Here is a 12,374-nt window from a genome sequence, read left to right on the forward strand (position 1 = left end):
CAGTGGCGATAAATTCCATTGCCTTCTTGGGGTAGAAATCGATCGAAATATCTGCAAAATCCGAGATTATGAGCTGTAACTCTTAGAAGCCATGATCCTTTATCACAATACTGGAGTTCAACCTTCCTCTGTGAGTAAACCTCCACCTAAAAGCATTGGTAGTTTGATTGGTGAGGTAGGTTTCCTGTCACTGCATAATTAAGCACGATTTTGGATTCCAAAAATGTGTTTTCGTGTATGGACACCAAACAAATAATAGCCCAAACTTCCTCACACCACAGTAGTAATCATCCATCGACAAAGAAGTCACATACAAAGTATGGTTAAGGTTGAGCACCTCTAACCATCTGGGTGAGCACAATATAGGGTAAAATTTGCCAGAAATCACACCTTAACTACACAGCTTGTCCACTTAACTGCTTAAAAATAGATATCTTGATGTAAAACAACTGTATGATCCATAAAGTATAACTAATAGCAAAGTTATCGTCGCTGCAATTCAGTTACTAAAGCACTTAGCCTATTCAATCAGGCTCGTGTGACTAGGCTTGCCAATGGGTGTGGTCAGTAATGATACACTGCCTAAATTTATTACCGGGCATGCAATCTAGGGATAAAATCACAGTTATCGTAGCACTGCACAAGACATCAAGTCGCATCAAGTGTTTAAATGGCCGAAACCACACGAGCTTGGTTGCAATTTCTTTAGTGCCATTTAAAGTTATTTTATGATTCCTGACAATGGTAACCAGGGATAATCTCACTTCTAGCTGTGTTTTATGGATCATACAGTTGTTTTACACCAAGATATCTATTTTTAAACAGTTGAGTGTACAAGATATGCAGTTAAGGTGTGATTTCCGGCAAATTTTACCTTATATCATGCTCACCCAGATGGTTAGAGGCGCTCAACCTTAACCATATTTCGTATGTGACTTCTTTGTCGATGGATGATTACTACTGTGGTGTGAGGAAGTTTAGGCTATCAATCGTTTGGTGTCCGTAGATGAAAACCGGTTTTTGGAGCTCAAAATCATGCTCAAATGATGCAGCGACAGGAAACCTACCTCACCAATCAAACTACCAATGCTTTTAGGTGAAGGTTTACTCACAGAGGAAGGTTGAACTCCAGTATTGCAATAAAGGATCGAGGCTTCTAAGAGTTACAGCTCGTAATCTCGGATTTTGCAGATATTTCGATCGATTTCTACCCCAAGAAGGCAATGGAATTTATCGCCACTGCGGCTGTATTCAAGTGAGAGTTAGTCTAACATGCAACATCAGTTAGCAAATTATTTTGAAGATGTCGAATTTTTACACATTGGAAACCCTACATTAGTTTATGAAATAGTACAGTAGGGCAAATGAGCTGCAGCTGCCAAAATGCTGGTATTAAAAACCATAGTAGAAATATCATACATGACAAAACCATCTTTACTGAACAGTAGAATGAGATAATCTAATAGAGCAGTCATTTACATATATCATAGCAATTCTGTATCAAGAAATTAATTTTAAACAAGTTGATGTTGTGCTACTTCTAAAAACCAGGCGCCATGCAGCTAGCTAACTCATCTGGAATAACTATAGACAGTATATACTATTATGAATTAACCAACTATGTATTACTACTTTACAATATGGTAGTTTGGGTTGTGCAATAATATAATTAGCTATTTCTCGTAATTCATGAAATATTCGTAATTCATTCAATTACGTTGCTATGCACTGCTAAGGAAGCTTTTGTTAAATAAACCGCTTTTACCAACATATTACGCACAAAACTATCTTCTAAACTGTTTTATAGTGTGACTAACGTGTTTTTCCCCACAAATTCTCTCGACAAAGCCTCAAAGCTGCTCTTCATTTTCGTTCGCGTACGTAAGGGATACGCCCCCTTTCAACTTGAAGCGATAGGCTATTCCTGGCAGTGTACGAGGCCTGCACCGTTGTTTTTCAGTTGCTAAATGCCTGAAAACCTCAAGGGGAAGGTAGTCTGAGGAAAGTCACCACACCCGTATTTCAGTCCGCCGAAAAGAAACCACCTCAGAGCAAATTTCACCTGTGCAGAAGTTTAATACAGACTTCATTTCACTTTTACTTCTTACGTAAAAGCTGCTTTCGCCGTTATTAAACGATTTTGCTCACGTGGGTGCGTACGGACAAACATAGGTAGATAGGTACATAGGTAGATAGATAGGTACACACACACACTTTTACGGAAACAATTACAGTAAACCAGGCGCACGCCCACAGCCGGCCTTCGGCCGGCTGTGGGCGTGCGCCTGGTTTAAAAATGTTGCTGGATTTGCAAAAAGGTGCCTTTCCCACACAGTTTACATGCCCATATTGAATTTATTTGGTTAATAATCAATACATTAATATTGAAAGGGACACGCCACGTAAAATGCTTTAAATGGTGTAAAAACAGTGATTTTCGAAGCGCCCACAACATTACGTAGTCCCTCAGTGGAATGCTTTACCAAGTGTCACTGTCAATGCACCAACTCTACAACAATTCTCTACACTTGTACATTAGTGATCTCTTCAATTACTTAATTACTTATCCTTAATTAATTTACTTACTTAATTACTTATACTTAATTAATTTACTTACTTATTTACTTACATTCTAATTTAATTTGTAACTAATCATTGTACTATGCTCATGCATATGAGTCTTACAATTATAAAATATAATAATATAATACGTAGTGATACCAACAAAAAAACAGTCTGCTAATTACTCACATACCTCTAAGGAATACTCCACCTTATTTTCAAGACTGTAGCTGCAGCGGATACGTGGGCCCAGCACTGTTTCTGAACCCGGTCCGTCATTTTGCCCAATGCGTAATGTATTGTGGGATTCACCCGTTACCAAGACTATGGGAATTCACCTTAAACTAATTATCTAAACAAAAATAAAACGGTCTGGAACATTGTGTACATGAATAATACTCAGTAATTCGAGGGAATTGTACGCCTCGAGCGGGCCATTCAGTTTAAAGACAAAAGTTAAGGAGAGCCGCTTCGAGAAAGTGCCCCGTGAATAGCTAACTTAATTTAGAATAACTTTGTTCTAGTTTCTGTAGGCCTATATAAACAGACACCATGTTTGCTAAGCCAACGTTTAGTGGGTTTCTCGTACGTTTTTGAACTTACCATGTTGGTAGATATGCGGAATTCCGCTAAAATCAGTAAATTTTATTAGGTTCGCAATCCCAATGGTTAATTTCAATATGCAACAAACAAAACAATGTAGCAACTGGTTCCTTATATTGATTAACCTGCTATTAGTTTCAAAAATGTTGCTAGATTCTTTAGTTGCACTCATGGAAAATTTCAAGCAATTATATATGCAATGATAAAAAGTTATGAAGTTTCAAGGTTAAAAAAGGGGTCAAATTTTGTGTGCAAAAAGGGTACCTTTTCGTAAATCCAGTCATAAATTATTAATTAAAAAATGAAGTAGGGTTTCAGTGATAAAACGTAGTTAGGAGATATGAATGATAATACTTTAGTTGTGTAGGAAAATCTTTACTTTTGCATTATATAGTAGATGCTGAAGGTAACGTGTCAATGTAGGGATGATCCCACATAGCTACCACTTTTTTTATGGAATCCTACTTCAGTTTTAAATTAAAGATTTTACTTGCAGTTTTATATTCAGAAAACATAACTCATCATCAAGTGTACTCAATGACCTTGGTGAAATCTTCTAATAAAATGGCATTGAAACGTCTGCTTTTTGTCAACTTTCAATGCAATCATGCAATTTTACAATTTTTAATTTTGGCCAAATATTACTTCTAAGCTTGAGCCAAGTATGCTTTGAAAATAGCTTATTATGGTTTTGAGCAGTGCTCAAAATTCAGCCTGTTATGCTCAAAATTATGCTTTCAAAATCAAGATTATACTCTAGAGTTGACTGTTTTATTAGAGATATCAGCCTTTCCTGACTGTTGTATTAGAGTAAGTGACTGCTCTATTAGAGTGTCTCGATTTTTCCATGAAGTGTAAACAATCAGACAAAAAATAATAACATTGCACATATTAAATGCAGTATTAAGGCATAGTGTGTTCATGTTTTGCTGTATTTTGCCACGCGTATTGCACATTTAATAAGAAAATCTTGAAAATCATCCAATTATGTTGGCATAATGCTTGATGCTTTTGCTATCATATTATGCTTGAAATTATGCCGGCATAACTGGCACAAGCCTAATTACTTCTAGGCCCAAGAAACTCAATCATAGTCATCAGATGGTGTTTGTGGTATTCCCAGCTGAGCATGAGACTAGTTGCTGGGCATGAGACTAGTTGCTGTGGAAATTCATTGTTTTCCCGCTCCTACTTTCTATTGCTTTAACTCCAAGACTACATTCACTAGATAAGGGTGAAACTTTAACAGGCCATTAGTTTTCCTTGTAAACATCAAGAAATCAAAATGCAAACTAGATGAATTTTTGCTCAGCAGGTCACATTCGTTTACAACAAAAAAAACCAGTTCAAAATGCTTATATAGGGAGACCCCTTGGCTTGTTAGATATTATGCATCCATTTACACCATAGCAATATAATATGTGGATAATGTAATCCTATTGCATTTACAACAATTATAGTTATGCAAATCTATTCATAGTTTTTTAAGGGCTAGTCTAAAGAGGCAGGCATTGGTATGTTGGCACAGAAAACACGGAATCAAGTAATTCTGGCCACACATATTCCTTTCTTGTTTTAAACTATGCTTTCCTACATTAGTTAGTTACATGTTTATCTGTATAGTTCCTAGTCCACCAGTTATCAACTCAGTTTCTGATAATATTACTGGTGTAGTACGTGTGTACTGGAACAGACCTACTGAACTCAATGGAGTATTAACATACTATACTATTAACTATGTGATTGATGATGTCATTATGAAAATAACTGTTGACTATAATGGAGAACAAGTGAGGATGTACATTAAACGGCATAGCAATAATCATTTGCTACAATAACAGACACAGTCTTGTAGTATCACTGGACTAACTCCCAATCAGAGGGTCAAAGTCACCATCTTTGCAACTACTGGAGGAGGAACAAGCGGTCCAAGTAATTCAGTTACTGGTAGATCTAGAGCACTAGGTGTGTACAAGATATGCTCTTATTATGATTAAAGGGCAACAGTCTTTATTACTGCAACACTAAATGTGGCTGGGCCTGAAAAAGTAGGGCATGTGGGCACATAAAATTTGCCTACTTTTTAAAATGTTATCATCGCCCATAACTTTTGTACCATCATGCTGTGGTCTTAAAATTTTCAGCATGTATTACACAATCACCGTGCTTCATAATAACAGTTGCAAAGTGCAAATATTCTATTCCTGTACTGTGATATTCCCTGTTGTGTAACAGGGTGTAGTTTGTGATCACATGCCCTATTTTTGCAGGCCCGTTCACAAATTATTGTATTTAACTAATGTGTAATTTAAATTTCTAATTTAAAATTAAAACCTGCTTTACCAATATTTTTACCCTATAGACTTAACTGTCACAAGATTATTTACATCAGTCACAATTCTTGAGGGAGAGTCAGTTGCTCTATCATGTTCACCATCCATATTGGAAGTTGGCTTAACTTGGTTACACAATGGAACAAATATTGCTGCAGGAGATGTTACACTTTCTCCACCAATAAACCTAATAATTGATAATGCTCTACCCACCCACAGTGGAGTATACACATGCATTGCAACAGCTGATGGACTAATTGCAGAACAAAATATTACTGTAAGAGTTATACCAGGTAAGTTTTATTGTGAAAATTAATTGTTCTGCTAGCTTCTACCTTGGTATTGTCTTGTAGTTGAATGTGCTGTGTTTATATAGCCAGCATGATAAACATTGCTTCAAAACAAATAAGCATTAGATCCTACTGCTTAGTTTTTATCTCCAGCACTAAATAAGTTATGTGTATAAGTATACTGAATTGTAGAATAACCAGGTCAATAAAGTCCTGCACGTAGGGCAGGCAGGCAGGTACCAGTGCTAATATAAAATAAAACTAACAGTTAATCAAGTGGCAGCAGTTTGATAGACAACTGAACAGATATTTATCTTACCTAAATAATCAACAATCAATATAACGATGCTAGTACTTTTGATTCACTGTACAATTTACTTTATATCATCTTTGATTGAGTTTTGCTGCACCCGTGAATAATACCCAGGTGCAGTACCATCGTGTTGTATAGTTTTTCATATCTTTCATCACAGAGTGTAAAAGAGACAGCTTCAGTCACAAGCTGTGCCTTGATATTATAACACACACTTGTTTTTATGTTCAATTTGCACTAGCTATATTTATTTTGCTTTATTCCACCTATATAAGTGTGACTGTATTTTGGAAAATCACCCTTATGGGCACATTGTTCATTCAGAGAAAAACGTATTTTAATAATTTGAAACTTTCCAGCCTTGGCAGCTACACGTATGGAATTTTCAGCAAAGGTGGAGCAATTTACAACTTTTAAGAGCAGCTAGTGGCCAAGGTAATCCCTGTAGAGTTTCCTGCCATTTTAGATAGGTGTTTTCACCAGTGTTGCTGTATCATGACTCCTCAAAAGGAGTGGAGGGTGGGGGGGGGGGGGGGGAGGTGGGCAAGAGATAGACCACAAAATGGACGAGAATGATAATGTAAGGCACCAGACCACAAAACAGCCAGCCAGAGGCAGGAAATAGACTGAAATCTCACAAAACAGACATACATCACTCCCTGCTCATCTGTCCAGAGTGTGTGAACCCCTCAAAGCACTTCCCTGTTGTTCACAGACCTGTACAGACATCTGGTGTTGCATACAGGCCGCCAGAGAACAGTCCACCAAAAGCAGACCCAACAAGTTGAAGGCGAGTTTGATGCGGAAATTGTTAGCCTGATAGTGCAGCAACTTCATGCTGGTGTTATCTCACTTTTGGCTTTTGCGCCCATGTGCTAAATCCGGTCAAATATTATTTCTTTCCAGCAATCATTTAATTTTCCACCCATTATGCTTGATACAGCGTTAATCTACATAGCCATTACTAGATTCATTTATTCACAGATTAGTGACTGTTTTATTAGACTATGTAGATTTTCACTTCCTCTTCCAGCAAGAAGCTACTGTACATATTGTTGATGTATGGGAACCTGTCTTTGTTGTCTGTGACAGCAAGCTCCATTTTCACTACTAAAATTTCCTTTAATTATAGCCATTTTTAAGCCCTTAACAGCCCACAAGCACCATTAACCTACCAACCCACATGAAATACCAACCCACCAGCCCACAATCTGCCAAACACCCCTATAAATGTCGTGATAGTTTATCCTCAAGAAAAAACTATCTATATGGTGGGAAATTGGCTGTTGTTGTATGGACAGTGGATGCTCTGGACAAGTGATGGGTAGGTAAAACATGTGATATTTGGTTCACATAATGTAGTTTGAAATATTGGTGAGTTTTAACACTGTAAATAAAAGATGTATTTAGTACCATTTATATGAGGTACAGGTGTATCTTTCCATTACTCTAGCTGACTTTACTAGATAACTATATACAAAAAGTTAGACATTTGAAAAAATAAACTTTATTTTATGTGCAGTGTAAAATTCACAAAAACTATATGTAACAATAGATCTTTTTCCCTCTAACTATCTTTCATCTTGGTAGCTCCTGGATCAGCCCTTGAATAGGAGAAAAGTATTAAAAGAATTAATCAAAAGAATAATAGGAAGAAAAAAAGTTGTATATAGGCTTGAGTAAATTATGCTTTTAAAATTACCCATTATTTTTGGAAATTTTTTTATTCACCTGTTATACCTGAAATTAATTATTCCCAAAAGTGATTCATGAAATACAATTACTGGAGCTAAAAATACAATTACTAGCAAGCACAAATCAAACCCTTGGAAGATCGAGATAATTTAATAGAGCAGTCACATGACACTTGATTGACTGTTTTGCTAGCATAAGTGACTGCTCTATCAGAGTAACTCAATCTTTTGTGCTGATTTTATGCTAGCAATGTTTAAGCATGTGCTTTCATGAAATTTCTGTGATACTGCAAGAAAAATTCTATTTAATTATTCGATGAGATCATCCTATTTTTTTTCTGGAATTATTCCTACCACTGATTATTCCCAAAATTAGTCCAGTTTAATGTACACATGCCCTCATTGATACTGTAGCACTAAAACTATCCAAAGAAAGAAATGCAATAATTGCTTCCTACTTATAGTTAGCATTTTTATAACCAATTGTTTTATTTTCATAGCTTGTGAAAATGACTTCTCCGAAGCTCTGTTCTGGCCTAATAGCAGACAGGATTCACTAGTGACTCAATCATGTTCACAACTTCATCCCAGTTTTCGTTCTGGCGTTAATATTGGTCGACGGTGTATGAGTGATGGAAGCTGGTCACTGGTTGATCTAAGAAACTGTACTATGTTTATAGGCTCCAAACCAGTCATGACAGTTTACTTTACTGTAACCTTCAACAATACTGATATGATGACTTTAATGAATATTACTGACAATGTGAGTGTATACTGCCTGAATTATTCTTATCCGTTGATGCATGTATATATTTTTGGTTAGGTATTTGAGCAACTTCAGAATGATTTAAAACTGGACGTTAGTAATCCTACAAATAAAACTTGGAAATATAATTCGAATGATGGATTAATGTTTATAAGTTTTTCATTATCATTTAACTTGCAAACCATGGCACCTCCTAGTTTGACAGATATTCAGAATACACTGAAGATCAATGAAGACAGTATTTTCCCTACTGGTTTTGACTTAACAGATCAAGGATTTCGCACTTTGTTATTCCAGTCAAGCCGTAAGTTATGATATTTTGTTGTCAATGTCTATTTTGTATTATTTTGAAGCATAAGAGTTGTTACACACTAACTTTTTCTGTTGGGTGCACTTCATGGCTAATGTGTGAGTAGATGAAATGGTAGAATAAATGTAGTTTACTATCTTCAATGAAAGCAAATCTCTGAGAACTACAAAGTATTAGTTTGCTGGATAAAAACTGATGACTTAGAGATTGTATTTGGAAATGAAGATATTATTGCTATTTCAAAATTATTATTGTGATTTTGAGTGCATGCTCTAAGAGAACATCCATCTATGCCTTTGGAACAATCCTTTCAGTTAGGTACATGAACTCATATTGTGATAAATGTGGTTCTTATTTCATCTAGAGATCTTGTACTTTGAAAGTTGATTACATTCTGACAGCATATAAATGCATGTGCTATGATGTGCATAATAAAAGCCTCATTGTGAGTGTTTATGGATTCACTCTCTATGGATGTGTGGCTTGCAAACACCACGTGTACTGTATTTGGAGTATATTTTCTGTGCAAATCCTTTTTGTGGAGCAGGAGTTCCATACTGTTTCCACTTGGTAAGCATAGCAAGTTATTATTGGCCATATACCAAGTGAAATTTCAAGCCTTGCACAGTTGATAAAGCTCTGGTATTTCTTCTCATGTACAGGGTGTATGAGCTTAACATATACATGTGTTTAACAAACAGACTCTGCAATATGTACGTTTAGGTACATACGTACGTACATAAGGTAGTTCAGTGGATTTGGAGAAGCCACTCTCTTTTAAATAATCCACAATTCACTTGTGTACCACTATGAAAATTATAAAAGATACTCGATACAACAGTCAACTACTCTAATATAACAATCCTTTCATCTACTGTATAATTGCTACCATTCATCAAAAAATGTGCAAAGTATATATGTATCACCTTATTGCAGTATTTTAGCATAAACTTACTAGGGCCCAGACCCCCTAGCCTTGTATGCATAAAGGGTTTCAGACACTTACACCACACAGAACCCAAAAAATCTACAGAGCTGAATTCCCACTAAACATTCACCATGTGGGGCTGAGATTTTGTCACTATCCAAAACCATCATAAATAACAAATATTTAAACTAAATCTCTTTGCTTATTTGCTTGTGGTAATATAGAAACAAAAAATAGAATGTAACACAGAGAGGCTAGATTGTGTCACAGCTACAATGTATGTATGTACTACAGCTTTTTGTTCATATTTTGTGACCCATTCGCAAGGTTTGTATGTGTTGTGTTTAAGTTAATTATTTTAGGGCTGACACTGTTCCTCTCTGTATGCAAGTAAGATTTTGATGTGTTTGAAGAGCTGGCCAGCTTTCAAGTAGTCAGATACTTCAAGCACTACAGTAACTTGTTTTAAATTCATCAAAAACTTACCTTCCTACAGCTATTGTGTTTGATAGCATAGCAGTTAAAATGGCCACCACATAATCAACTCTTTGGTGACAATAGTTAATGATTGCACTGTACTGGTGTCAGGCCACTATTTTATCATAATCAATTTGTGTGTCATCTTTCACAGTAAGTTGTTCGTGTACTGTCAATGTCTACAATGATGATAGAAACTTGGCAGTTTGCAGTGGACCTAGTGTTGCTCCTTGTTTGTGTGATTCTAACAGCTGTGTGGTAAATTATAACTATTGAGTTATTAAGCTAAATTAATCCCTTTGTATATACAGTGTAACAGTCCCACATTTGTTGGTGATGGACATGTCTGTGGACTAGACTCAGACAGTGATAGATTTCCTGACGTTGGCCTAGACTGTGATGAAACATTCTGCGAAGAAGTTTGTAAAACATTTGTTGTGTTTTGTGGTGTAACTATCAAATACATTAGGATGTTTGTCCAGAAGTGTATAGCATTGACAGTGATGGTTCACAGAGTGATGTATTTTGTAAAGCGGTAATAGATCCAGGTAAATACTTTCATTTGTAAAACAATTTTACATAGTTTAGTTACACACTTTTCTGTGTTGCATATGCATGGTTAAAAGAATACTAACTATGTTCTGCAATCATTAATTTAGAGCAAGTTTTTACTTTCAATGTACACAATATTATTTGTATGATGATCTATTATTACATCAAATAATAGGATTGTTCTTCTCCTGTACACATCATATAACACACATATGCATTGGTTTTTAATATTAGTTTATATCCCAGTGAAGCCATATTTGAAAAAATAACTAGATTTGTATAGTAGTTATTGATCAGAAATAGCTACTGTAAGTACCATAGTATCAGTCTAATGCAACGAAAAATTAAATGCAAAATTTACAACAACCCATACCAAATTTTCTTTGTAACCAAAATGCAGTCTATCTATCAAAGTATCCACAAGTGGATATAAATAAAGCCAGTTATTTAAGTATTAGCAGTTACAGTATTTTCACTCATCCTTGACTTTGCCTCGGACTTGTGTCAATAACTTAGGACATTTTACTCCTGCTGTTAATCTTTCACCCCAACTCTAAGACAAAGTAGGAACCAAATTGATTCCACATCAATCCTTCTTCAGTTGTATTTTTTCAAATAAACTACTACTATACAGTGTATATATACATTAATATGCAATTTTAAAATATGTAAACCAACAAAATTTTATTAGAATTTGTTGGGTGTCAATTTGAGCAAGATGGAACATGGAACATAACATGGCCAGCAACTGACATTGGTAAAATAGCTATTCAAAAATGTCCTGGAGGCAGTGAAGTAGAAGGTATTGCATGCAGTAATCAACTAGTTGAGATGTTTTTAATGGCTACATAATATTATGTAGGTCTGGCTAGCAGAAGATGTGTTGGTGATAATCAGTGGTCATCCCCTAATGTGTCACAATGTCAAACAATCGAACAAATAAGACTTACAGCGAGAGCTCAAGAACTTAGCAAACTTGTTAATAGTTCATTTGCTGCTGAAGACAGAGATATGACAGTGATATTTATGCCTGAAGTATTACTGGAAATAGCAAATGAATTGGATGAGATAACAAGCACTTCAGGATCACAGCCTCTGCTTTCAAATGATATTTCTTCTTCAGCTATAACTTTAGATATAATCATTTCGTAAGTTTTTTTCATAATGGCACTCTTCAACTGCAACAGTAGCTGTAGGCCTCTGACAAAAAAATTATATTTCTCGTATTACCTACAGGGTATCAGAAACAACAGGTGATGGAATCAGTCAACAAATGTCTATGCAAATAACCGAGGTTAAGTCAATTAAACAGCTGTATAACCAGTATTTGTTACATCAGTTAGGACCAATTTTCATACAATGACTAAACCAATAGACAATGCCATAATTATTAGTAGTGTATATATATATTTTTTATTTTCCCTTTAACTAGCAAAGCAGTTATGTTATGACTTTAAAACTGTCCAAAATTTCTGATGTGTCTAACTGGTTTTCTAGAATTCTGATAAGCACTAAGTCCAAACATACGTACATGCTAAAATGCTAC

At 35.6% G+C, this 12,374-nt stretch overlaps 1 protein-coding gene across 1 annotated transcript in view; it reads left to right on the top strand.

The window, feature by feature from the left end:
• The window catches only part of LOC136247798 (protein crumbs-like), a 57,733-nt gene that overhangs the window by 32,072 nt on the left and 13,287 nt on the right, over window positions 1–12,374 (top strand). The window contains exons 17-27 of the mRNA XM_066039621.1: window positions 4,789–4,955; window positions 5,007–5,130; window positions 5,528–5,791; window positions 8,296–8,558; window positions 8,619–8,865; window positions 10,431–10,534; window positions 10,588–10,695; window positions 10,746–10,824; window positions 11,520–11,630; window positions 11,691–11,976; window positions 12,065–12,122. Of these exons, the coding sequence (XP_065895693.1) occupies window positions 4,789–4,955; window positions 5,007–5,130; window positions 5,528–5,791; window positions 8,296–8,558; window positions 8,619–8,865; window positions 10,431–10,534; window positions 10,588–10,695; window positions 10,746–10,824; window positions 11,520–11,630; window positions 11,691–11,976; window positions 12,065–12,122 (1,811 nt within the window). The remainder of the gene's footprint in view (window positions 1–4,788; window positions 4,956–5,006; window positions 5,131–5,527; window positions 5,792–8,295; window positions 8,559–8,618; window positions 8,866–10,430; window positions 10,535–10,587; window positions 10,696–10,745; window positions 10,825–11,519; window positions 11,631–11,690; window positions 11,977–12,064; window positions 12,123–12,374) is intronic.

Source organism: Dysidea avara, chromosome 2 (assembly GCF_963678975.1).
Source record: "Dysidea avara chromosome 2, odDysAvar1.4, whole genome shotgun sequence".
In the NCBI taxonomy this organism is placed as follows: Eukaryota; Metazoa; Porifera; class Demospongiae; order Dictyoceratida; family Dysideidae; genus Dysidea; species Dysidea avara.